This window comes from Tachyglossus aculeatus, chromosome 4 (genome assembly GCF_015852505.1).
Source record: "Tachyglossus aculeatus isolate mTacAcu1 chromosome 4, mTacAcu1.pri, whole genome shotgun sequence".
Taxonomy (NCBI): Eukaryota; Metazoa; Chordata; class Mammalia; order Monotremata; family Tachyglossidae; genus Tachyglossus; species Tachyglossus aculeatus.
Genome location: NC_052069.1, coordinates 128,287,924 through 128,315,090, shown reverse-complemented (window position 1 = coordinate 128,315,090; position 27,167 = coordinate 128,287,924). Strand labels below are relative to the sequence as shown.

Sequence of the window (27,167 nt, the reverse complement as noted above, 5' to 3'; positions counted from 1 at the left end):
TTGCACATCTGCGTGACCCACAATTGTGTTTGTCCATAAACGTGTTTTCCCAGAAAAATCTGTTTGGGTTTGTACATGAGGGCTAATATATGACTGCAGATGTTTTAAAAAGGACATGTGTGAATATGTGTATATGTATGTCACTGTCCACGGAAGGTGAGTTCCTCTACATGCATGTGTCTTGTCTTATGCCATTGAGCCGTCTCCTACCCATAGCGACGCCATGGCCACATCTTACTGCATCAGCCTTCTCTCTGATCTCCCATCCTTGTGTCTCTCCCCTCTTCAATCCATACTTCATGCTGCTGCCCGGATTGTCTTTGTCCAGAAATGCTCTGGGCATGTTACTCCCCTCCTCCAAAATCTCCAGTGGCTACCAATCTGCACATCAGGCAGAAACTCCTCACCCTTGGCTTCAAGGCTCTCCATCACCTCGCCCCCTCCTACCTCACCTCCCTTTTCTCCTTCTACAGCCCACCCCGCACCCTCCGCTCCTCTGCCGCTAATCTCCTCACTGTACCTCGTTCTCGCCTGTCCCGCCATTGACCCCCGGCCCACGTCATCCCCCGGGCCTGGAATGCCCTCCCTCTGCCCATCTGCCTAGCTAGCTCTCTTCCTCCCTTCAAGGCCCTACTGAGAGCTCACCTCCTCCAGGAAGCCTTCCCAGACTGAGCCCCCTCCTTCCTCTCCCTCTTGTTCCCCTCTCCATCCATCTTACCTCCTTCCCTTCCCCACAGCACCTGTATATATGTATATATGTTTGTACATATTTATTACTCTATTTATTTATTTTACTTGTACATATCTATTCTATTTATTTTATTTTGTTAATATGTTTGGTTTTGTTCTCTGTCTCCCCCTTCTAGACTGTGAGCCCACTGTTGGGTAGGGACTGTCTCTATATGTTGCCAACTTGTACTTCCCAAGCGCTTAGTACAGTGCTCTGCACACAGTAAGCGCTCAATAAATATGATTGATTGATTGATTGAGCTCTCCCAGAACACCCCACCTCCGTCTGCAATAGTTCTGGTAATAGATCCACAGAGTTTTCTTGGTAAAACTCCGGAAGCGGTTTACCATTGCCGCCTTCCGCGCAGTAAACCCGAGTCTCTGCCCTCGACTCTCTCCGGTGCCGCTGCTGCCCAGCACGGGTGAGTTTTGACTTGTAGCAGATTGCCTTCCACTCGCTAGCCATTGCCCAAGCTAGGAATGGAATGGATAGGCCTCTGCTTGGCTCTCCCTCCTGTAGCCAAGAGTGGTAGAGTACTGGGAACTCTCCAGGTGTGACCCTGAGAGGGGATATGTGTGTATAATAATAATAATAATAATTGCATGCACATGTGTGTGTGTGTGTGTGTGTGTGTGTGTGTGTGTGTGTGTGTGTGTGTGTGTGTGTGTGTGTGTAGTCACAGTCCCAAACACATCACATACAGGCTGTCCTCAGCTACACTGTGTTATCGTTTGTGGAATTTGCCACCATTTTCCCTTTTGTCTCCTCATCAGGAGGGTCCACCTGTGCATGCAGTGTGTGTCAGCACCTCATTAGGGGTGTACACGTATGTATCTCTTGTGTGAATCTGCTCCTGAGACTAGGTGTGCTTCTGAATGGGCTCTTACCAGTGTACCTTCATACTTGGTTAAGTAATCAATCAATGGATTGATTGATCGATCAAATTAATTGAGCGCTTACTGTATGCAGAGCATTCCTGGCTGTGTCCTTGTCCACTGTTGTGTATCATCATGTCGACTTTCTCTGTGTATGTGTGGGGGGGGGGGTGGGGGGGGTGGGGGGGTGTATTTGTGCATGAGGAATAGGCGTTTTTCCCCATTTTCCAGATGAGAAAATCAAGGCCCAGAGAGGACCACCCTGTGTGAGAGGCCAGACAGAGCTGAACTAGAAACTAGGTAGGTACCTCCCCCAGCCCCATTTTCCACGCTGCTGCCTGTTCCAGCACCCCATTGCCCGGGGATGGAGCCAAGATCTGGGGCTGGGACTTCTCTGGGCCTCAGTTCCCTCATCTGGAAAATGGGGATTGAGACTGGGATCTCCATGTGGCACAGGGGCTGTGTCTAACCCGATGTGCTTGTACCCACCCCAGCGCTTAGTACAGAGCCAGGCACACAGTAAGCACTCAACAAATACCGCAATTATAACCCGATTTGCTCGTATCCAACCCGGCGCTTAGTATAGAGCCATAGTAAGCACTTAACAAATACCATAATTATAACCCGATCTGCTGGAATCCACCCCAGCACTTAGAACAGTGCCTGGCACACAGTAAGCGCTTTTCAAATACCCCAGTTATTATCATTAAAAGGCCAGCGGCACCCTCTCGGAGTCGACACCTGTCCCCTCCCCCAGCCGCTTCCCGGGGTCCCCCCAAGATCAACCCCTTCTTTCCCCATCCCCGTCCCGCCCCCTGACCTCGCTATCCAGCCATTCTGAGACATTGAGTCCAGTGCAAGAGACCCTTTATTTCTCTATTTATTGGCCACCAAACATTTGTAGGGACTTGGAGGGTGGGGGGAGCGTGAAGGGGGCGTCCCGCAGGTCCGCCATCCCCACTTAGTAACCGGGTTCCTCGGCCGGCCCGCCCCCAGCCTGCTGTCCAGCCATCTGCACCAACCGCAGCAAGAAGGCACTGGCCGGCCCATCCAGCTGCGTCCCGTTGACCCTCTCGCTGCCCCTGGTCCTCCGCCGGGCCCCGGCCTCTTCCCAGCAAGACTGGTCCATAGCACAGCTCTCTGGGAGGGGGGAAATCGGAAGAGGGGTCAACCCCGGGGTCCGGCGCTGCTGCTGCTGCTGCTGCTGCTGCTGCTGCAGCAGGAGGGATGGAGGGGACAAGGCAGGAGGGACTTCCCAGGGAGGTGAGACTGAAGACTGTCATCCCCTCCCCCTGCAGTGGGTCAGATTTCAGGAAGGCGCAGTGTGGCTTAGTGCATAGGGCCCGGGCCTGGGGGTCAGAAGGCCCTGGGTTCTAATCCCAGCTCCGCCACTGTGTGACTTCGGGCAAGTCCCTTCACTTCTCTGGGCCTCAATGACCCCATCTGTAAAATGGGGCTTGAGACTGTGAGCCCCACGTAGGGCAGGGACTGTATCCAACCCGATTTACCTGTACCCTCCCCAGCGCTTAGTACAGTGCCTGGCACATAGTAAGCGCTTAACAAATACTATTATTATTGCTATGATTAACTTCTCTGGGGCACTGCTCCCTCCTCTGTAAAATGGGGATTAACAGTGTGAGCCTCACGTGGGACAGGGACTGTGTCCAAACTAATTAACTAGTATCCACCCCAGTGCTAAGAGCAGTGCTAAGAGCACATAGTAAGCCCTTACCAAGTTCCGTTAGTACTATTAAAGCCAGAGGATTCCTGACCCTAGGAGGGAAGGGGAGGGCATGGGAGGGCAGAGGGCGGGATTTGGGCCCCGGGCCGGGGGGCAGTGTGGCTTTACCGTCACTGCAGCAGATGCCTGGGGCGGCGCAGGTGCCCCCGTCACGGCCGCAAGGCCTGTGTCCGGCCTGGCATGGGGACGGCAGGTAATTCTCCTCCTGGCAGCGCAGGGCCTCGGCCGTGCCCACGTAGCAGCCCAGCTCCTCGCCGCAGCAGATGTTGGGCCCGAAGCAGCGCCCTTTGCCCCCAGGGCCGCAGGGCAGGCACTGGAACCAGTGAGGCAGGAAGGTGGGGTGTCGGGGGGAAGAGAGGGATGGGGGTCATCATCAACTAGACTGTTCAGGCGTGCCCCCTATCCGGCTATTCGGGGTAGGGCGGGAGGGCTTGTTCCCTGCCTTAGTGGACTGTCTAATAGGGAGAAATGGAAAGACGCACACACCATCCCAAATCACCATGAGCAAGCAAATGGAGCGGGGCTAAGCATGGAAGGCTCCCTGCCGGAGGTGGTGTGAGGGAGAGCTGAGCCCCCTCACCCCACTGCAGCTGTGAGTGGAAGGTGGGAATTTTGGGGTGGGGAAAGCTATAGCATCACCCTCTTCACTTCCCCTTAATTCTCCCTCCCCAAAAGGCTTAGGGACAGAAAGGAGAAGCAGTGTGGTCTAGTGGATAGAGCATGGACCTTGGAGCCAGAAGGACCTGGGTTCTAATCCAGGACACTTGTCTCTTGTGTGACCTTAGGCCAGTCGCTTCACTTCTCTGCCCCTGTTACCTCATCTGTAAAATGGGGATGAAGAGCATGTCCCTGTGGGACATGGACAGTGTCCAACCCAATTTGCTTGTATCTTCCTCAGTGCTTGGAACTATGTGCCTGGCACATAGTAAGCGCTTAACAAATACCACGATCATTATTAGGAAGACACCAGGGTCTTAGAGTCACAGCACAGCTGTGCCTGGGCTCAGGTCATCTTCAGCACTGCCCACTCCCCACAAAGCCCACTCCCCTCAGAGCTGTAAACCAGCTAGTTGTGGGTGGGCACAGTCTCGGGACAAACCTAAGTCTCTCTCCCATTTGTCCCTTCTGGCGTCTGCCCCCAGCCTTCCTGCTGCCCTCAAGCCCTGGCCTTGTTCTCTCCCCATTTTATCACTTCTCCCCTCCCTCCTTCCCCTCTAGTCTCTCGCTCTCCCCTTGTCCCTGGGACCCTCGGAGTCTCTGGCTGCCTCTCTGGCCTAAACCAGGTGCTCTCCCTCCCACAGACCCCTCCCCAGCCCAGAGATCCTCCCCCATCCAGGACCCCCAACCCACGCCAGCCTCCAGAGAGGCCACCTCAGCCCCCGAAACTATGGCTCCATATGACCATTGGGGTCACGTTTCCAACGACTTTAGGGAGGGGGTGGGGGGAGGGGAAAACTAGGGGGCAGGCAGACCGGGCAGGGCCCAATTGGTCAGACAAACCCCATGGGTGGAGCTCTCCAGCCCAGCTCGGCTGCTCTTGGAACTGGTCGAAGAAGCAGCGTGGCCTAGTGGAAAGAGCCCAGGCCTGGGTTCTAATCCCGGCTCTTTCAAAAGCTTGCTGAGTAACCTTGGGCAAGTCACTTCACTTCAAGTCACTGGGCCTCCCTCAGTTCTCCTGTTCTCCTACTTAGGCTGTGAGCCTCATGTGGGGCAGGGACTGTGGTCTGACCAAATTCATTTGTATAATAATGATAATAATACTGATGGTATTTGTTAAGCACTTACTAAGTGTCAGGCACTGTACTATGCACTGGGGTAGATACGAACAAATCAGGTTGGACACAGTCCCTGTCCCATATGCGCCTCAATCCCCATTTTCCTGATGAGGGAACTGAGGCACAGAGAGGTGAAGTTACTCGCCCGAGGTCACACAGCAGACATGTGGGAGAGCCGGGATCTACCCCAGCGCTTAGAACAGTAATAAGTGCTAACGAATACCCTAAAAAAACACAAAACGGGTCGGACCGGTGGGAGGTTGAGAGCCCAGTTAGACTTGGGGAGCAACGCTTTTATCTCTCCAGCTGAGAAATTGGCCCCCGTCCACACTACAGCTGGTAGTCTTGGGCATCCCTCTCTACCACCTCTCCTCTATCCAAACCTGGACCTGTGCCACACGCCCCTTCCCACTCTTCCCACCACCTCCTCCCCAAGAAGTCGGGGAGGCTGGCAAGCTGGCGGGAGGTGCCAGGTGTGCCGGCAGGGCGCTAAAAACCACCACCTTGGGGGCTGACAGCTCCGCTCTCAGTGCTCTGCCCCCAATCTGCTTCCACAGCCCGGGTCTGGGAGTCAGAAGGACCTGGGTTCTAATCCCAGCTCTGCCACTTGTCTGCTGTGTGTGGCCTTGGGCAAGTCAATTCCCTTCTCTGGGCCTCAGTTTCCTCATCTGTAAAATGGGGATTAAGACTGTGAGCCCCATGTGGCCCCGGGACTGTGCCCAACCTGATTAGCTTGCATCCCTATCCCAGCACTTAGAACAGTGCTTGATACATAGGGAGCGCTTAACAAATACCACAATTATTAATTAGTGGTGGTATTATTATTACCACCTGGGCTGACTGGCAGTAGCTTAAGGAGAACTCTTGGGGGGGGGCCGAGCTGGACCAGAAGGAAAGCAGTTCTTGCCCCTGCCGTGGCCCTCCATCCCCCACCCCAGACCTCAGAGTCAGGAAAGGAGTAAGGGACGGGCCAGGCGTGACCTTGGCAGGACTCCTAGGTTCATACCCTACCTTTGAGGATCGTTCCAGTTGACCATGCTCTCGCGGTCTCCCATGGTGCCTAGTGCCATGACTATGCCTTGGATCTAGCGCACCAGCAAGGAGCTGGGGGACCGACTGGCTTCCTGGGGGGCTTAGGCATATTTGGGGTGACTCCTGGAGGGCCAAAGTCCTACGATCCCCAGTCTCACCTTGCTCCATTTGTTGGGGACAGGGGGATATCTCCTCATATTCATTTATTCACTCAATTGCATTTATTGAGCACTTACTGTGTGCATAGCACTGTACTAAGCTCTCTGTGTGCACAGCACTATACTAAGTGCTTGGGAGAGTCCACTGCAACACCAAACACAATGTGGCTCAGTGGAAAGAGCACTGACTTTGGAGTCAGAGGTCATAGGTTCGAATCCCAGCTTGGCCAATTGTCAGCTCTGTGACTTTGGGCAAGTCACTTAACTTCTCTGTGCCTCAGTTCCCTCATTTGTAAAATGGGGCTTAGGATTGTGAGCCCCCTGTAGGGCAACCTGATCACTTTGTAACCTCCCCAGTGCTTAGAACAGTGCTTTGTACGTAGTAGGTGCTTAATAAATGCCATTATTATTATTATTGTTATTAAACAGACACATTCCCTGTCCACAATGAGCTTAAGGTCTAGAGGCTCTCTCCCAACTTTTCTGATTGTGACTATTCACTCATCCCCCCTTGATGAGGGAGCTAACTGCACATAGCCTGGGCTCAGTTGAGGGAGGGTCTCTGAGACCCCCCCCACCCCCCCACTCTGGCTTCCGCCCTGCTTCTCTTCTTGACCCACCTGACCTCCCCATTCCTGGCCACCATAACCTCGTCTCCCCCCAGCTCTGCTCCCACCCCCATCAGCCCCCCTTCCTTTCCCCCTCCCCCCTCCAGCCCAACATCTTGCTTGGAGAACCCCTACGTCCTTCCCTCGCCACCCACCACCCACGACTGGCACCTACCTGTCTGGGCTCAGAGTCGGGCAGAGTCCGCTTGCCCCCGCGGGGGCAGTTCTGGAAGTAGCAGGCTGAAGCGAGGGCCAGAAGGCAGAGGAAGCAGGTGGGCAGGGTGGCGTCTGGCATGGCGATGGCAGTGGCTGGGCCTGCCGCTGGCGTGGGGCGAGACCGAGACTCTGCTCCAACTTCTCCTCCTCCTGCTATTGCTGCTGCTGCTTCTGAGGTTGGCTGCTTCTCAGCCTCTTATTTATACCTGTGGTGGCCAGTGCGCCTTCCCATCAGCCCCCTCTCGCTCACTCAGCCCCCCTCTTCCCCCTCCGGCAGCATTCCCCGGTGTGTAACCAGAGGCAGGACGACCTACCCCACGAGGATTCGAAGTCTGGAATATGCACGTGGTTCTGCGTCAGTCCTCACGGGTATCTCTGAGAGCCGGTGAGAGGGAGAAAGGCTGCACGTATTTGTGTATCTGTGGATGTTCATTCATTCCATCGTATTTATGGAGCGCTTACTGTGTACAGAGCACTGTACTAAGCGGTTGGGAGAAGCCAATCCAACAATAAACAGACACATTCCTTTCCGCAACGAGCTTACAGTCTGGGGGTGGGTGTTTGGGGGTGGGGAGACGGGCATTAATAGAAAGAAATAAACGACAGATATGAACGTAAGTGGTGTGGGGCTGGGAGAGGGGTGGCGAATTAAGGGAGCAAGTCGGGGTGATGCAAAAGGGAGTGGGAGACAAGGAAGGGCATGGGGCTTAGTCAGAGAAGGCCTCTGGGAGGAGATGGGCCCTCAATAAGGATGTGTGTGAGACAGTGGTTGTCAGAGTTACTGGGGAGATCTAGGGGGGAGATTATAATAATTGTGGCATCTGTTAGACGCTTACTATGTGCCAAACACTATGCTAAGCGCTGGGGTAGACACAAGATAACCAGATCCCACATGGAGATCACAGTCTAAGTAGGAGGGACCACAGGGCATTTGATCCCCATTTCAATATGTTTTGAACTAAAGCCAACAAAATTTGAGTTACCGAATGACAACCAGCCCTGGTTTTCCTGGCATCCCGGGGGTGGGGGTGATGGGGACCCTCTTTTAATAGTAACAATGATAGTAGTAATAATAATCATAGTATTTATTAAACGCTTACTAGGTGCCAAGCACCACTCTAAGCACTGAGGTAGATACACGGTAATGAGGCTGGACACAGTCCCTGTCTCTCATGGCGCTCACAGTCTTCACCCCCATTTTACAGATGAGGGGACTGAGGCATGGAGAAGTGACTTCCCCAAGGCACAGTGTTGCCAGTGGTATTTTCAGGTTAAAAGATGCACCACTTATTGATTTTGGGGGGACACTGTATTTGGCTGTGACCTCATGTGATCGGGGGGACTGGGTCTGTGTGCATGGTTGCATGTATCTGTATGAGCAAGTGTGTGTGCATTCCAGAGTGGTGATACACTCTTTAAACTGGTTAGGTCCGCATCCATTTACAAATCTCAGTAAAGCCCTGATAATGGAAATTTGGGTAGTAACTATTCCATGAAAACTGTAAGTTCATTGTGGACAGGGAAGGTGCCTACTGACTTGAGAAGCAATGTGGCCTAACGGATAGAGCCCGGGCCTGGGAGTCAGAAGGACCTGGATTCTAATCCCAGCTCCGCCACTTGCCTGCTGTGCAGCACTGGGCAAGTCACTTCACCTCTCTGGGCCTCAGTTACTTCATCTGTAAAATGGGGATTGAGCCTGGGAGCCCCATGTGGGACAGGGACTGTGTCCGGCCCAATTTACTTGTATCCACCCCAGTGCTTAAGTGCAGTGCTTGGCACATACTAAGTGCATAACAAATACTGCAATTATTATTATTAGTTTCTCTCTGCTCTCTTCTTCTCTCTGCTCTCTTCTTTCCTCTTCTATCTGCTCTTTCTTGTCTCTTCTTTTCTATCTCCTTTCTTCCCTCTCACTTCTCTTTCCTCTCTCTCTCTCTCTCCCCTCGACTCTTTGGCTGTGGGGCACATGTTCAGAATCACTTACTGCAATCATCCCGGTGCGGATGAGGAACGGGGGTTCTGGAAAGAGAATCAGCCACCCCTCTCTCCCCCGCCTCCTCGTCCTGGGGGGGAGTTGGGGGGGGGGGGGGTGGGGTGTGTGTGTGTGTGTGTGTGTGTGTGTGTGTGTGTGTGTGTGTGTGTGTGTGTGTGTGTGTGTGTGTGTGTAGGGGGGGAAGAAATGGACCAGACTCAGGACTCAGGACTGGCTCTTCGGGCTGGTAGAAGGGCCCTGCAGGAACACTCGGCCCATCCCCCGGCTTCTAAACCAGTCGCCTCTAAACCCAGACAAGGCCAATGCCCACCGCATCCCCAAACCTTTTGGCCCATCCTCCCACGCCTCCCCCCGGCTGCACCAACCCAACAGCAGTAATCCCGGGCTTTCCAGAAAGGGACCAAGGGCAGGGGGTAGAACCCAGTCTTCAGGGGGCTCCGTGGCCCCCTCTGTCCCTTTTCATCCCCCGGCCCAAACCCTGCCGTGCCCGCCATGCCTTTGGTGGCCGCCACTCCCAGGAGGGACCGGTTCCCTGATTAATCAACCGCCACCTCCTAATTAGCCGCATGCATGACCGCATTTCCCTGGCTTGATTAACTGGCCCCCAGCGCCCCGCCGATCCCCACAGAGACAGGGGAGGGGTGGGGGTGGGAGTGGGAGTCGGGGAGCGGCTGCAGGCCCCAGAGACACCCCTCGCTCCCCTCCCCCAATCCCAGGCTCCCCCAACCTCGGGCCGGAGTCCCCCAAGTTCCCCTTGTCCTTCCGGCCCAGGCGATGCCACAGTGGCTTTGGGATGCCCAAAACATCCAGGAAACACTGCTCTCCTGCACGCCCTACCTTAGGATGAAGGGACGGACCGACCCCCACCCTCAATCAATCAATCGATCGTATTTCTTGAGCGCAGTGCACTGTACTAAGCACTATGTACAGAGCACTGTACTAAGCGCTTGGGTACAATAGAGACTGTGAGCTTGTTGTGGGCAGAGAATGTGTCTGTTGTTGTACTCTCCTGAGCGCTTACTACAGGGCTCTGCATTCGGTAAATGCTCAATAAATACAATTGAATGAATGAACAATATAACAGCCACATTCCCTGCCCACAACGAGTTTAAAGAAGGGGAGAAATGCAATCTGTCAGATATGAAGGGAGAGGAGGGTCGAGACAAGGAAAAGGACAGGAGCAGGCATCAAACTGTGAGAAAGACAAGGAGGAGGCACAGAGAGTCATAAGCTTGAGAAAAATAACTGTAACTGCTCTGGTATTTGTTAAGTGCTCACTATATGCCAAGCCCTGTACCAAGCAATGAGATAAGTAGAAAATAATCAGGCCAGACACAGTCCCTGCCGACATGGGACTAAGAGTCTAACTGGGAGGAAAAAACAGGTTTTTATCCCCCCCAGTTTACACAGGTGAGGAATCTGAGGCACAGAAAAGGTAAGTGACTTGCCCAAGGTCACCCAGCGGGCAAGTGGCCCCCACCCCCTCCTGACTCCCCACCCCTGCTGTCGTTTCTGGCCAAACAGCTTCCTGAAAGGACAGAACCCCCTTGCTCACCCTCAGCTGGGAGAACAACCCAGGTCCAGGCCCCTGCTCTACCCACTAGGAAGTCCATTCCAGTCATTTTGCTCTCTCTCTCTCTCTCTGTCTCTCTCTCTCTCTCCCTCTCCCTCCCTCTCTCTCCCCCCCAACGCTGCCATAAAATCTTGTGGGCAGGGGCTGTGTCTACCAGTAGTATTGTGTTGTCCTCTCCCAAGCACTTAGTACAGTGTTCTGCATACATTAGGTGGTCAATAAATACCACTGATTGATTGCACTCTCTCTCTCTCTCTTCCACTACCCACCTGGGTATGGATGTTGGGAGAGGGAGGAGGGCATAAGGGAGGGTCCCTGCCCTTGAGGGACTGACAGTCTGCTGGGGAAGTAGGGGGAGAAACAGGGGGCGGGATGGGGGAGCAGAGAAGCAAAAAGCTGGAAGGGGACTCAGGGAGTCAAAAAGTCGAGACCAGGGAGCCAGGGTGGGTACCCCAGGCGTTGCTGGTTTCTGAGCTTCCCCCCACGGAGCATCGGGCCTGCCCCTGCCTGGTTGGCGAGCTCAACGGACCTGGCCGGGGAGCAGGCAGGGCGGGCGGCAGGGCCAGGGGCCGGGCAGCGGGGCCAGGAAAGAGAGGGCAGAGGGAACAGGCGGGGAGGTTGGGAAGGGGTGGGGGGGGGGCGGGGGAAAACGGGGGCAGAGGGATGAGGGGGAGCAGGGGTTGGGGGAAGGGAGGGAAGGGGGTCCAGGGGGAGCAGAGGGTGGGGGGAATGAGGGCAGAGAGACCAGGAGGAGCAGGGGGAGCAGGTGGGAGGAAAGGGAGTACAGGGGGAACAGAGGGAGGAGGGCGTGGGAGGAACGAGGGCAGAGAGAAGAGAGGGAGCAGGGGGAGTAGAGGGTGAAGGGGTGGGGAGAGCGAGAGCAGAGAGAATGGGGGGAGGCGGGCAGAGAGAGCAGAGGGGGCAGGGGGCGGGGGGAGGATTAGGGAAGAGAGAATAGAGGGAGCAGGGGGAGGGAAGCAGAGGGTTGTAGAGCAGGGCAGTGGGAATTGGAGCCCCGGATTCTGGCTCACACTCCACTCTGGGGGTCTGACCCAGCGGGCAGCCCCAGAGGAGGTGTGACGCTGGTTCTGTGGGTCCGGTGGGGGTGGGGCTGGGAAGGACCGGGCGGGGGGAGCTCGCTATATAAGGGACGTCAAGCGCCGGGACAGCGGCCCCCTGGACTGGAGGCCCCGTGTGGCACCTGAAGTCAGGCGGCAGGAAGGCGCCGGAGCAGACAGATCTGAAGCATCCAGTTCTGGGGACTGAGCCGGTCAGTAGGTCAGTCAGCCGTATTTATTGAGCGCTTACTGGGTGCCGAGCACTGGACTGAACACTTGGGAGAGGTCAACACAACACTAAACAGACACATTCCCTGTCCTCAATGAGCTTAAGGAGGAGGGCAGGACAGGGATGACGGGGGAAGGGTGAGGCTGATGGGGAGGGGGAAACGGAGGCAAGGAGGAGAGGCAGAATTGGAAAGAGGAGAAGCCTGGTGGGGGTCAGGAGAGGCTGTATGCTCATTGTGGGCAGGGAATGTGTCTGTTGATTGTTGTATTGTCCTCTCCCAAGCGTTTAGTACAGTGGTCTGCACACGGTAAGTGCTCAATAAATACTACTGAATGAATGAAGTAGCCCCTCTAGACTGCAAGAGGGCAAAGAATGTGTCTGTTATACTGTAGGGTTGTCCTCTCCCAAGGTCTTAGTACAGTGCTCTGCATACAGTAAGCCCTTAATAAATAGGATTGATTGGTGGACTGCCACAGGTTAAGGGGGAGGGGAGCATTTCCACTGCTGGAAACACTTAAGAGAAGCAGCGTGGCTCTGTGGAAGTAGCCTGGGCTTGGGAGTCAGAGGTCGTGGGTTCTAATCCCGGCTCCGTCACTTGTCAGCTGTGTGACTTTGGGCAAGTCACTTAACTTCTCTGTACCTCAGTTCCCTCATCTGTCAAATGGGGACTAAGACTGTGAACCCCACGTGGGGCAACCCAATTACCTTGTATCTCCCCCAGCGCTTAGAACAGTGCTCGGTACATAGTAAGCGCTTAACAAATACCATTATTATTATTATTCTTTAACCTCACTCCACTGCTTTGCTCCTTATGCTCCACTGTTTATTCCATTAATTCATTGTCATATTTTTTGAGTGCTTACTGTGTGCAGAGCACTGTACTAAGTACTTGGTAGAGTTCAACAATAAACAGACATATTCATTCATTCATTCAATTGTATTTACTGAGCACTTACTGTGTGCAGAGCATTGTATTAAGTGCTTGGGAAGTACAATTCAGCAACAAATAGAGACAATCCCTGCCCACAACGGGCTCACATATTCCCTGCCCATAACAACTCACAGTCTACAGTGGGTAGACAGACATCAACACAAATAAATTAATTAGTTACGGATGAAAGTGCTGTACTGCCTGGATCAGGGGGTTGGACTGGGTGACCTTTCGAGACTCCTTCCTCCTTGTGGCTACCTTGCCCTTTGCCTCTCCCCCTTCACCAATCCACATCTGACATTCTGGCGCTCACAGCGGACTGGACAGGCAGAGCCCAGGACTCAGGGAAAGTGAGATGGCAAGAGTCGGGCTGAAGGATCAGCATTTGGGGAAGAAAAAGGAAGAAAAATCCCTTGGGGATTTCATTCACTCGTATTTACTGAGCACTTGCTGTGTGCCGAGCACTGTACTAAGCGCTTGGGAGAGTTCCTCCAAATGCTCAATCAGTGGCCCCTCCGGCCTCCTCTATGTGGCGGTGAGGAGGAGGAGGAGGAGGAGGAGGAGTAGGGTGAAGGGAGGAGATGGTTCCCCACACTGACCCACACCTGGGAATTCTGACCACTGGTGGTGACACAAGGGCCTATAGCTGTTTTATGGTATTTATTAAGGGCTTATTATGTGCCAGGCACTGTACTAAGTGCTGGGGTGGATACAAGCAAATGGGTTTGACACAGTCCCTGTTCCATGTGGGGCTCCCAATCTCCATCCTCATTTTCCAGAGGAGGTCACCAAGGCCCAGACAAGTGAAGCAACTTGCCCAGGGCCACACAGCAGACAAGTGGCAGAGCCGAGATGAGAACCCATGGCATTCTGACTGCCAGGCCCATGCTTTAACCATTAGACCACACTGCTTCCCAGGACTCCACTGCCACCGACCGCTGGCCTCGGACAGTCAACATGTGTAGAGGGAGATGCCCCAACGTGAGCCACGGCCCAGCGGATCTGGAGCAGAGTGTGTCCACGTCTAATGGCCCCCGTCACAATGGCCACGCAACTCACTGAGTCACAATGAAGCAGTCTGGGGAGACGGGCCGGCCTATTAAACCGTTTTCCACCACAGGGAAGAGGATTTCATTGTCTCCAGACCTAATTCCGGCCACCCCGGCGGCAGCAGAGAATCACAGTTGAGGAAGATTGGAAGAAGCAGGTGAAAATCGGGGTTGCGTCAGCTCGACGGCTCAAATTCAATGCCTTGGAGGACCCCGTGCCGGTGGGGCGGGGTTGAGCCATGAAAGACCCTCGCCAGCTCTCTCGTCTGGAAGCCCCAGATAGCAAGGGCCGGAGCGGAGCGCTGGTCTACCCGGGCAGGGCTGGGGATGGAATACCCGCCAAGTGTGGAATTGCTCCTCATCATTTTCCTTGCCGTTTGGTTTTTCTATTTCTACCTGCAGTGCTACTTCTAACAGGCCAGCCCCCTCCCTCTGAATGGCTGGGGATTGGGCAATGTCAGGCTGGCTATCCCGGGGTGAAGCGGGTCTGGGCAAGAGGGTGTGAGTCTTGGGCCCCAGCAGCCCTGTCCTAATGAAAGTCTCAACGAACCGCAAGATGACGATTTGTTCTTCCTTGTGGCCGAGCCAGGACTTTCCAGTTAGTCAGCCCTATTTAATTGAGAGCTTACTGTGTGCAGAGCACTGTAAAATGGGGATTTCACTCAATCGCATTTATTGAGCACTTATTGTGTGCAGAGCACTTGGGAAACTCCAGTACAACAATAAACAGACATATTCCCTGCCCACAATGACCGTGACCCCTCTGTGGGACAGTATGCCCAATGTGATGATAAAGTCCAATCCTGGGGGTCAGGAGGACATGGGTTCTAATCCTGGCCCTGCTATTTGTCTGCTGTGTGACCGTGGGCAAGTCACTTCATTTCTCCAGCCCTCAGTTCCCTCATCTGGAAAATGGGGATTAAAAGTGTGAGCCCCATGTGGGACAGGGACTGTGTCCATCCTGATTAACCTGCATCTATCCCAGTGCTTTAGAATAGTGCTTGGCACACAGTAAGTGCTTACAAAGTAACATAATTATTATCTTGTATCTACCCCAGCACACAGTACAGTGCCTGCACATAGTAAGTGCTTAACATATACCATTAAAAAAAAGTTTCTGGGTGGCAACCTCATCTTTCCAACCCAAACCCATCTCGGGGCAGGGGGAGGGGGATTAAGGAGGGGCCTAGATGTGGGTGCTACGTGAGGTGGGGCCGGCCTTCTAGACTGTAAGCTCATCCATGGGCAGGGAATGCGTCCATTTTTTGCCACAATGCACTCTCTAAAGCTGGGCCACCCCACACCCGGGTAAGAGTGGGCTGCAGGTAGACAACCCAGCTACCAATACTCATGGGTTCAGGGCCGACTACCGCTGTTTCTCTGAGAAATGGATTGGCACAAACTCATTCCAGAAAAAAAACACCATTCCCCATAAAACACAGGGCAGGAGGAAGGACAGAAAGCCCCGACTCTGGGCGGGAAGAGGCTGAGAAGTTGAGAAGTGAGACAGGGGGCTGGCTTGGTGAGAATCTTTCCTGGGCAGAGGCCCCCACCCCCAGCAATTCACAGTACTCTCCATCTGCCGGCCATCCAGATCACACAGCGGGAGGTGACTCTCACCTTTAAAAATGGGCTCCCAGGCACGGGGTGGTCATGTACTTCGTGGTGAAGCAGCATGGCCTAGTGGATAGTGCATGGGCCTGGGAGTCAGAAAGTCATGGGTTCAAATCCCGACTCCGCCACTTGTCTGCTGTGTGACACTGGGCAAGGCACTTCACTTCTCTTTACCTCAGTTACCTCATCTGTAAAATGGGGATTGAGACGGTGAGCCCCCTGTGAAACAGGGACTATGTCCAACCCCATTTGGTTGTATCCATCCCCGCACTTGGTATAGCGCCTGGCAAATAGTAAGCACTTAATAGCACAATTATTACATACGGTTTGGCCTTGCGGCAGAGGGACTGTCACTCTTGGGAATCTGGGAGTCTTGCTGCCCACAATGAAAAGCTGCAAAATGCCTGAACCAAAGGCAGCCTGATCTCTGACTGCACAGCCAACCCCCTTTTTTTTTTTTTAAACAATGGTATTTGTTAAGCGCTTACTAGGTACCAGGCACTGCAGGCCAAAGGCCCCTCAGCGGGCAGTGGCGATGGACCGGGCTGGACTGGGCTTTTGGGAACCCAGCCTCCTACAAACTCGAAGAGCGGAAGGCTTAAAGGCTCCCGCATCATCTTGGAAATGAGCCCCACTGAGGTCTCGGAGACGGCCGGTCCTGGTAGCTGAGAGGAGGGGACAACATGGCTCTCGTTTCTGTTCCAGGACCCTCGAACGGATTGCAGGGGAGGCAGCCATGGGCCATCCCCAAGACACACACCCAGGGAGGGGGGGCACGTTGGAAGTAAAATCAAACTTCACCACTGAGGCCCGAGTGGGACTTTGACCATGACTTTATTGCCCCGAAAGTCCCTGACGTTCATCATTTGGTGGGGGGAATGGTTCCGAGGGATGGGGGGCAGACAGGTGGGGGGCTGGCTCAGGGGAACCACGGTGCCCGGCTCTGACCACCAGGTGGTAGGAAGGCTGGCGCAGTGCCAGATGCTAGGCTGGGCTGAAGGGAAGAGAGTCCGCTCAGATTCACTTCTCCTTGGGGGGAAGCGTATGGCTTGTTTTCCTTTCCTGCTTCGGCTGGCAAGCTTCTGCCCTCCCTGCCCCCCTCACTCCTGGGGAGCCCGGTGCTAACTGCTCAAAACCCCATCCCTCAGTCCCCCATCTGCCCGGCTGTCGACGGACAGGCCCAGGTGGAGATACGTGACTAGCTCCTTCGCCCTCCTCTTCTGGGCTCCTTTGGTCACTGGCCGTTCGCTTGGGCGAGGCAGGCCAGTTAGAAGTGGACTCTCAGCACGTCCTGGCTGGCCACTGACCTTTTACAGCTGGCGCACAGCACGGACTGCGCCCCCTGCCTCTCGGCGAGGCAGGGGCGGCACGTGAGGTGCCCGCAGGGCAGCTGGTAGACTGGCTCCGTCTTGAAATACGGGGAGAACGTTCTTCCGCAGGCCGCGCATCCGTGGCCTGTGTTGCTCTGGGTCAGCTCTGGGGAAGCGGGAAGGAGAGACACAGATATTTACGGTCTAGGATGGGTGGGGGAGGAAGGGGGAGGCCTGGGACAGTCCCAGGAAGCAAGGATGGGCTGCCCAGCCCAGTTGCTCCTTCCCCTGTCCCCCAAGTCTCACTGCTGTGGTCAACCTAGGCTGAGTGTGGGCACGATCAGGTCTTTGATCACATCCCAACTCCCCTCGCTACCCCCGCAGCCTGGGGACGATGAGGACTTTGATCACAGGAGATCAAGGGGGTCAGGCCATCCTCGCTCTCTTACAGCAGTGTGGTGGAATGGATGGGGCACGGGCCCGGGAGTCAGATGGCTGTGGGTTCGAGTACCGGCCCTACCACTTGTCTGCTATGTGACCCTGGGAATCGTGGTATTTGTTAGGCACTTACTATGTGCCAGGCACGGTACTAAACCCTGGGGTGGATCCAAGCAAAAAGGGGTGGACACGGAGGGTTCACAATCTCAATCCCCATTTTTCAGATGAGGTCACTAAGGCCCAGAGCAGTGAAGTGACTTGGCCAAGGTGACCCAGCAGACAAGTAGCAGAGCTGGGATTAAAACCTATGACTTTCAGACTCCCAGGCCTGGGCTCTATCCACTACGAGAGGGCTTAACCTCTCCTGTTGCCGGGAAGCTTTTGCACACGGAACTCCTCCCCAACACTTGCTTCATTGAAGGCATACCTCCTCCAAGAGGCTTTTCCTGACTATACCCCTCTTTTCTCTTCTCCCATTCCCTTCTGCATCACTGTGAGTCGCTCCCTTTCTTCATCCCCCCTCCCAGCCCCACATCAATCACGTCCACAGTTGTCATTTATTTATATCAATGTCTACCTCCCCCTCTTAAACTCTAAGTTCCTTATGGGCAGGGAATGTGACTTTATTATTCTACTGTACTCCCCCAAGTGCTTAGTACAGTGTTCTCCACACAGTACGTGCACAATAAATACGACTGAATGAATGAATGAATGAACAGGTAAAACCGCTTGGGCCCCCAAATCCTGATCGCCTCACAGAAAGCCTTCGGGCCCGCTCCTGGGGAAAGACCGGGTGTGCCATCCACATCTACTGACTCAACTCTTGGGGACCCAGGAGAGCACGTAAGGGGGCCCTGTGGGGACGGTGGAGCGAGCATCCCTTGTCTGGGCTGGGGGAGGAATCAAAAGATTGTAATAGTAATAATAATAATTACGGTATTTGTTAAGCGCTTACCATGTGCCCGGCACTGTGCTAAGCGCTGGGGTGGATACAAGCAAGTTGGACACAGTCCCTGTTCCCCGTGGGGCTCACAGTCTCAATCCCCATTTTACAGATGAGGTAGCTGAGGCACAGAGAAGTAAAGGGACTTGCCCAAGGCCACACAGCAGACAAGTGGTGGAGCTGGGATTAGAACGCATGACCCTTTGAGTCCCAGGCCCGTGCTCTATCTGCTACGCCTCGCTACTTTCGATACTTTCCCAAATGCTTAGTACATTCCTGTGCACACAGTATGCGTTTAATAAATATGACTGAATTACCAGGTGCAGGGTTCGCCCCCCACGAACTGCTGCTCCCCTCGCTGGAGCCGGGGGGCAGCCCCTTGGCCAGCCGCGTGGTGAACGAGGGCATGGAGCTGAGGGCGGACATCAAGGCGGTGTCCAAACTCTCCGAAAGCCTCTGCTCATGAGACACGGAACCTGCGGGAAGAAGAACCCTAGACTGTAAACTCTTGACTGTAAGCTCGCTGCAAGCAGGGAACATGTCTGTTTATTGTTCTACCGGACTCCCTCAAGCGCCTAGTACCGTGCTCTGCACAAAGCAAGCACTCAATAAACACTATTGATTATACTGTACTCTCCCAAGTGCTTAGTATAGTGCTTTGCACACAGTAAACACTCAATAAATACAATTGATTATACTGTACTCTCCCAACTTCTTAGTACAGTGCTCTGTACACAGTAAGCGCTCAATAAATACGACTGAATGAGTGAATGAAAGAAGAGGCAACATCATCCAGTGAGGCGCAGGCCTGGGGAGGGGATGGAACGATGATGGTATTTGTTAAGCGCTCACAACGTGCCAAGTGCTAGGGAAGATCAGACACGGTCTCCGTCTCACGCGGGGCTCTCGGTCCCCTGAAAGACATGGTACTTCCTGATTTTCCAAGTCTAAAAGGAGCCAGCCATCCCGGAGAAGCCCTGCTCCTCACTGTGCTGGGTGACCACATAATGAAAACTGTGATATTTTTATAAGTGCTTACTACTAAAGCGCTGTTCTACGGGCTTATTACCAAGTAAGAAAGTGCTTACTACAGGTACTGCACTAAGGTCTGGGGCAGATTCAAGCTAATCAGGTTGAATACAGTCCCTGTCCCACGTAGGGCTCCCAGTCTCAATCCCCATTTTCCAGATGAGGGAACTGAGGCCCAGAGAAGTGAAGTGAGTGGTTGCCCATTCTCCTCCATATTAAACAAAAACTCACATTGGCTTTAAAGTGCTCCATCACCTTGCCCCCTCTTACCTCACCTTGCTTCTCTCCTTCTACAACCCAGCCCGCACACTTGACTCTTCTAGTGCTAATCTTCTCACCATGCCTCCATCTCACCTGCCTCGCCGCCGACCCCTCGCCCATGCCCTCCCTCCTCAAATTCAGCAGACAATGAGTCTCCCTGCGTTCAAAGCCTTATTGAAGGCCCATCTCCTCCAAGGGGCCTTCCCAGACTAAGCCCCACTTTTCCTCATCTCCCACTCCCTTCTGTGCTGCTCCCTTTTCTTTCCCCCCTCCCAGCCCGACAGCACTTATGTGTATATCTGTCATTTTAATTATTTGTATTGATGTCTGTCTCATCCCCTTTAGACTTTAAGCTCGTTGTGGGCAGGGAATGTCACTGTTTATCATTGTATTGTACTTTTCCAAGTGCTTAGTACAGTGCTCTGCACACAGTAAGCACTCACAAAATACAACTGAGTGAATGAATGAACTTGCCCACCTAGCAGCAAGTGGCAGAGCTGGGATTAGAACCCAGGTTCTTCTGATTCCCAGGCCCTGGCTGTGTCCACTACACTATTCTAAGGGCACTGTGCTAAGCGCTTGGGAGAGGACGAGATAACAGTGCTGCTTCTCTATGGGGGCATCGTCCACCCTTGGCAGTTTACGCAAGTGGGATGTCAGCTGTCTGCCACCTGGGGGGGAGGCTAAACAGCTTGATTTTATTCCACTGGAAAACAGAGCTATCCCTGGGGCCTGGGGTCCGGCTCTCCACTTCCATTCCAGGAATTATACACAGGTGACCTTGGGCCTCGCTGGAGGTGATGCTGTTCGGTAAATATTCTGAGCTGCCTGTGTTTTCACCACAGCTCTGTCCCACGAGAATCCCTCGGTGAGCATCTCACCACCGTTAGATGTTTCTAGGGCCCGAGGCCCCCATGGGGTGACTTGAGACATGGGGCGTTCCCCACAGCGAGGACCCAGGACCATGAGGGGACCCCAAATAATAATAATAATAATAATCATGGAATTTGTTAAGCACTTACTATGTGCCTAGCACTGTTCTAAGCACTGGGGTAGATACAAGGTGATCAGGTTGGACTCAGTTCCTGTCCCACATGGGGCTCACAGTCTTAGTCCCCATTTTCCAGATGAGGTAACTGAGGCACAGAAAAGTGAAGTGACTTACCCAAGGTCACACAGCAGACAAATGGCGGAGCCGGGATTAGAACCCACGACCTTGACTCCTGAGCCTGTGCTCTACTCTCTAGGCCAAGCTGCTTCAAAGGTTGGGGGTTTGCCAATTTGGATGTAACCGTTTAAAGGTGACTTGCAGTAGCCTGGAAACTGCCAGACTGTCAGCTCCTTGTGAACAAGGAACGTGTCTACCAACTCTGTAGTACTATACTCGGCCCAGTGCTTAGTCCATTGCTCTGCATACAGTAAGCGATCAATAAATACCACTGACCTGAGTGGGTTAAAGGGGAAGTTTTTATGTTGAATATCCTGGGAGCAGGCTGGGGAAATGGAGTTTAGGCTGCCTTTGCTAGGTTTCTAACACCTTTGGCTCCCATTAGGCCTGTTCTAATAGTAATAGTAATAATAATAATAATAATAATAATAATTGTGGTATTTGTTAAGCACTTACTATGTGTCAGGCACTGGACTAAGTGCTGGGGTAGATTCAAGCAAATCAGGCTGGACACACTCCCTTCCCCATATGGGGCTCCCAGTCTCAATCCCCATTTCACAGAGGCCCGGAGAAGTGAGGTGACTTGCCCAAGGTCACACAGCAGACAAGTGATGGAGCCGGGATTAAAACCCATGAACCTCTGACTCACAGGCTCGTTGTTATCCACTACACCATGCTGTTTCTCTACGCTTCAAAGTCAGCCCGAGTGCTCAATCAATCAATCGTATTTATTGAGCGCTTACTGTGTGCAGAGCACTGGACTAAGCGCTTGGGAAGTACAAGTTGGCAACATATAGAGTCCCTACCCAACAGTGGGCTCACAGTCTAGAAGGGGGAGACAGAGAACAAAACCAAACATATTAACAAAATAAAATAAATAGAATAGATATGTACAAGTAAAATAGAGTAATAAATATGTACAAACATATATACATATATACAGGTGCTGTGGGGAAGGGAAGGAGGTAAGGCGGGGGGGGATGGAGAGGGGGGAGGAGGGGAAGACGAAGGAGGGGACTCAGTCTGGGAAGGCCTCCTGGAGGAGGTGAGCTCTCAGTAGGGCCTTAAAGGTGCTCAGTTGCAACTTTGTGGAAAACCTTACGGTTTGGACCTGTAGCAGGGTGGCAAGGGAATGGGTTTTGACTTGATGCATGAGGTATACTAGTAATAACTGTAGCATTTGTTAAGCGCCTACTATGTGCCAAGCAAAGAGGTTTTGTGGGGAAGACAAAGGCCAGGGGAAGGGGAGATCTCGTGTTCACCCACGAGAGCCGTTCTGTTCCCCTAACAGGGAGGGAAATGGGGTCTGAGGCTAGACAGAGCCAGACGACAGCTTACTTCCTCCTCACTAGACCACTGTGCCCCTGGGGAGAACTCACTGGCCTACGGGGGAACAAGAAATCTCTGAACACTAAAAGTTGCCCAGTAATGGCATCTCGCCTGTCAAGAGACAATTCTCTTAATGCTCTGGCAGTAGGATCAAAACCATTAGCGGACGGTTTCCTAGCTGAATCCCTCCATTCCCTCCTTCCTGGGCAAACCCGGAGGGGTTCCTGCCAGCTCTGCCATCCTCTCCCCCGCTGCTGGGCTGAGGGGTCCCGCTGCTGAAGGAGACCATGGTGCCTGGGTGTGGGTGAGGGCTGGGGCTTGCTCTGGCCCATAGGACTATGAGAGGGGGCAGAGATTCCCCAAATGTCAGAGACCATGTCCCCTTAGGGAAACTAGGATGGATGGGGAGGATGCTACACAGGCAGACCTCAGCCCAACGGACCTACATCTATACCGGGTTGAGATTGGCTGCGTTCGGACACCGCTCCAGCACCCTGTTCCCCGCAGCAGCAGCGGATTGTCGGGGGCTTCTGGGAATAGGCAGCAGCTTCACCTGTGCCCAGCAGCTCATGAGGGCAACAGCACCCTTGCGTGACCCCAGCCCATGCACTCCACCACCCTGGCACCACTTCGGCTGGTGAGTTGGGATTAGGGGAGAAGCCCTTTTTGAAGAGCCATGACCCCAGCCCAGAGGGGGGCTACCAGGGCACTAGCCATATCCTGGAAAAACAGCCCAGCCAATGGGACCCTCTAGAGCCCTGCTAAAGTGGCCTAGCATTTGAAAATTAGAGGGGGAGGGCTATAAACCAAGTGCCTGAAGGAGATTAAGCTTCTAGCAATCACCGGTCTGAGAATAGCAAAAGGTTTAGGCCTGGAGCCCATTATGGCTCTCATTGTGGGCAGGGAATGTGTCTGTTTGTTCTTGTAATGTACTCTCCCAAATGCTTAGTACAGTCCTTTGCACACAGTAAGCACTCAAAACAATTAAATGAATGAATTATAGGTGGGCCAATGTGGTCCCTGGGCAGAGAGCCAGATTGTAAACTCATCCTCTAGACTGTAAACTCATCTTCTAGAGTGTAAGCTCACTGTGGGCAGGGAATGTGCCTGTTTATCATTGTACTGTACTCTCCCAAGTACTTAGTACAGTGCTCTGCTCACAGTAAGTGCTCAATAAATACAACTGAATGAATGAATAGGCTATGGGATGACCCATCCCCAGCTGGGAGGGTGGGTGCCCAGGAGGGCGACAAGGACGCGGTTCCCCCCCAAATTCTTGGAACCCCTGTTGGAGGCACAGGCCTGGGCCAGAAGGGCTGGGGAGCCACTCAGGAGTTTTGGCTTTGGAAAAGAGGACCCGCTGCACCTTCGGAAAGAAAAACCCACACCAGCCTCCCAAGGGCCTGGAAGACTACCGGACAGACTCTTCTAGCTCCCAAGGATGAAACCGGGGTCCAAGAGGCAGCCAGATTCACAGCCCCAGGGCCTAGTCCGGCACGGAAGGAAATCCCTTGGCACCGGAGACCGGCCTGGAAACCCTGGTGGGGTGGAGTCGGTGGGAGGGAGGGGGACGGCAGGGGCGGCAAGGTACCTGTGGAGCAGTCCATGTGCGTGAGGCTGGGCTCGCTGTCGGCCTTCAATTTTTTAGCCCTGGCGGGTGGGACGGAACAAGAGGGAATCACGGGAGGGTCCCCGAGTGTGGGGGCCTCCAGGCAGCCCAGTTTCCGCTTCAGAGAAAGCGGTACGACAGAGGAGGAGGGGGCCACCAGGCCCGGCTCCTGCGCCCGCCCCAGGAGGTGGCAGCCTGGGACCCTGTGCTGCAGCAGGAAGTGGTCTATCCTGGCCTTCAGGGCTGGGTGAGGCAGAGGCTGGGACTGGTGGCCGAAGGCCACGCCGGTGAAAGGGTCACTGGGCACACGGCCCCAGGTGGCCTCGCTCCGGTTACACTTCTCCAAGGTGCTCCGGTCGATGACCTTGCCCGACGGCAGCAGCATGGGGAAGGGCATGATCTCCAGGGTGATGGGGTCGAGGAACTCCTCAGGCACGTCCGGGACCGCGCCTGCCAGCTCCCGGAGGCCCGGGGGCCGGTCCGCCTCAGAGTCAGCGGGGGGGCCCGCAGTCGCTCTCCATGGGCGCCGGGCCCCGAAGGGGACTCTGGGAAGCCACCGACAGGACGCTGGCCAGGACCTCGTGGGGGCAGGACCGAGCTGGTTGGCCCCACACTTCCACTCTCTTGACGCAGGGGCAACCCCCACCCACCACGTGGGTGATGCAGAGCTTCACGTGGGTCACCTGGTGCAGAGACGAGAGGCCCCGGTTCCAGAGCTCTTGAGACACTGCCCCAGGGTAAGAGGTCTCCGCTTCGGGGAGCTGGAAGGGAGGCCTGGCCTTAAAACCCCGGTGGCTGAACGTCACCCTGCTCTGGCTCTTCAGCAGGGCCTTCCCCACCAGGGTGAACCCCTCTTTCTCGGGGCCCCCGGGAGGCTGTGACTCACCCCGGCCCCAGGAACTCCGGCCGGACGAGGTGGACGTGTAGATGTCCAGCCCGGTGGTGCCGTGGGGCCCTCCAGCCGCCAGGTCCACGTTGACCCTGCAGACTTCCACGCCAAAGGGGAAGGAGATGGTGATGTGCACCGGGGGCTTGATGAAATACTCAGCCCGGAAACCTCGGCTCCTCTTGGTCAGGTCTTCGGAGATGAGGTTTTCCACCTCGTAGCCATCCGCTGAAATCTAGAGGGGGCGGGGAACAACACAACAGATTGATTAGGCGGGTTTTTGTGGAGCCAAACCTCCGGGCTTTGCGATGGGCAGGCGGCTCGCTCCTGGATGGCTGGGGCCAACCGGATCAGCTCATATCTACCTCAGTGCAGTACAGCGCCTGGAACCGCTTAACCGGCGTGGCTTAGTGGAGAGAGTACAGACTTGGGGGTCAGAGGACGTGGGTCCTAATCCTGGCTCCGCCACTTGCCTGCTGTGTAACCCTGGGCAAGTCACTTAACTTTGTGTCTCAGTGACCTCATCTGTAAAATGGGGATTAAAAACTGAGCCCTCTGTGGGACAACCTGATAACCTTGTATAAACCCCAGTGCTTAGAACAGTGCTTGGCGCATAGTAAGCACTTAAAAATACCATCATTATTATTATTATTAAAAAAAAATCTATGAGCTCCTTATGGGCATGGAACGTGTCTACCAACCTTGTTGTCCTCTCCTGAGTGGCTGGGGGATGGTGGCCCAAGTAGCTCAAAGCCCCATAAGCGCTTCCCCCCAGGTTCACCTCGCTGTTTCTTCCTTTTGCCTGTGCTCCCCTTCTAGACTGCATGCACTTTGTGGGCAGGGAACATATTTATCAAGTCTGCAGCCCCATTCCTCTCCCAGTAAGAGGTCAATAAATATCATCGACTGATAGATCTTGACTCTCCTCCTTCCATCTTCTTGCTCAAGCTGCTCCCCAAGGCTAGAATTCTCTCCCAGCTCAAATCTGCAAGACCTCAGCTCTCCCTACCTTTAGAGTACTTCTAAAGTCCCACCTCCTTTGACGAGGTTTCCCCATTTTATTCCTCACGCCCTGAGTCTTTTCAACCCAACAGCCACTTCTAGCACGTCTTGAATCCTTAGCCTCAGCCCCAGTGAATATGTATTTTTTTCAATGTTTTTCTGCCCATCTTTCCCATTATAGCACCTGTTCTTTGTGGAGTGGAAACCCATCAATCGTATTTTTGAGTGCTTACTATGTGCAGAGTACTTTACTAAGCGCTTGGGAGGGTACAGTATAACAGAGTTGGCAGACACATTCCCCGCCCACAATGAGCTTACAGTCTAGAGGGAGAGACAGATATTATTCATTCATTCAATTGTATTTATTGAGTGGTTACTGTGTGCAGAGCACTGTATGAAGCGCTTGGTAAGTACAAGTTGGCAAGATATAGAGACATATATAGTGTGGTCCCTACCCAACAGCAGGCTCACAGTCTAGAAGGGGGAGACAGACAACAAAACATATTAACAAAATAAAATAAATAGAATAAATATGTACAAGTAAAATAAATAGAGTAATAAATATGTACAAACATATATACATATATACAGGTGCTGTGGGGAGGGTAAGGAGGTAAGGCGGGGGGATGGGGAGGAGGGGGAGAGGAAGGAGGGGCTCAGTCTGGGAAGGCCTCCTGGAGGAGGTGAGCTCTCAGTAGGGCTTTGAAGGGAGGAAGAGAGCTAGCTTGGCGGATGTGCGGAGGGAGGGCATTCCAGGCCAGGGGGGAGGACGTGGGCCGGGGGTCGACAGCGGGACAGGAGAGAACGAGGTACAGTGAGGAGGTTAGCGGCAGAGGAGCAGAGGGTGCGGTCTGGGCTGCAGAAAAGAAAGAAGGGGGGTGAGGTAGGAGGGGGCGAGGTGATGGAGAGCCTTGAAGCCGAGAGTGAGGAGTTTTTGTCTGATGCGTAGATTGATGGGTAGCCACTGGAGATTTTTGAGGAGGGGAGAAACATGCCCAGACCATTTCTGCACAAAGACGATCCGGGCAGCAGCATGAAGTATAGATTGAAGTGGGGAGAGACAGGAGGATGGGAGATCAGAGAGGAGGCTGATGCAGTAATCCAGTCGGGATAGGATGAGAGATTGAATGAGCAGGGTAGCGGTTTGGATGGAGAGGAAAGGGTGGATCTTGGCGATGTTGCGGAGGTGAGACTGGCAGGTTTTGGTGATGGATTGGATGTGAGGGGTGAACGAGAGAGAGGAGTCGAGGATGACACCGAGGTTGCGGGCTTGTGAGATGGGAAGGATGGGAGTGCCGTCAACAGTGATGGGATAAATAAATTATGGCTATGAGCACAAATGTCATTGGGATGAATATCCTTTTGTGGTATGCTCCCAAGAATTTAGTGCAGCTCATTTCATCCAGTTTTTGGGTGTTTTTTTTTAAAGATATTTGTTAAGTGCACTGTTCTAAGCACTGGGGTAGATACAAGCTAATCAAGTTGGACATAACCCCTGTCCCACATAGGGCTCACAATCTTAATCCCCATTTTACAGATGAGGTAACTGAGGCATAGAGAAATGAAATGAGTTGCCTAAGGTCACATGGGAGACATATGACGGAGCCGGG

General features: G+C 53.8%; 2 protein-coding genes and 1 non-coding gene across 3 annotated transcripts in view; all 3 read right to left on the bottom strand.

The window, feature by feature from the left end:
- Positions 1–1,161: 1,161 nt before the first annotated feature.
- Positions 1,162–1,299, bottom strand: LOC119927629. Its single transcript, XR_005450614.1, has one exon. It is a non-coding gene; the product is annotated as a small nucleolar RNA SNORA7 (small nucleolar RNA).
- Positions 1,300–2,485: 1,186 nt separating this feature from the next.
- Positions 2,486–7,214, bottom strand: LOC119926940 (arginine vasopressin). Its single transcript, XM_038745414.1, has 3 exons — positions 7,095–7,214; positions 3,455–3,659; positions 2,486–2,745 (listed from the first exon to the last, which is right to left on the bottom strand). Exons 1-3 carry the CDS (start codon positions 7,212–7,214, stop codon positions 2,567–2,569), a joined length of 504 nt encoding a protein of 167 aa, XP_038601342.1. The 3' UTR covers positions 2,486–2,566.
- Positions 7,215–16,400: 9,186 nt separating this feature from the next.
- UBOX5 (U-box domain containing 5) overlaps positions 16,401–27,167 on the bottom strand; it is a 36,138-nt gene continuing 25,371 nt past the window's right edge. The window contains 4 exon segments of the mRNA XM_038745356.1: positions 16,401–17,058; positions 18,591–18,749; positions 23,652–24,169; positions 24,171–24,790. Of these exon segments, the coding sequence (XP_038601284.1) occupies positions 16,850–17,058; positions 18,591–18,749; positions 23,652–24,169; positions 24,171–24,790 (1,506 nt within the window). The 3' untranslated portion in view covers positions 16,401–16,849.

Excerpts from the sequence above, each read along its gene's own strand:
- LOC119926940 (XM_038745414.1), bottom strand. The coding sequence starts at position 7,214 with ATGCCAGACGCCACCCTGCCCACCTGCTTCCTCTGCCTTCTGGCCCTC. Across the intron at positions 3,660-7,094 it reads CCGACTCTGAGCCCAGACAG|TGCCTGCCCTGCGGCCCTGG; the intron begins GTAGGTGCCAGT and ends CACTGGTTCCAG. Across the intron at positions 2,746-3,454 it reads AGGCATCTGCTGCAGTGACG|AGAGCTGTGCTATGGACCAG; the intron begins GTAAAGCCACAC and ends CCCCCCTCCCAG.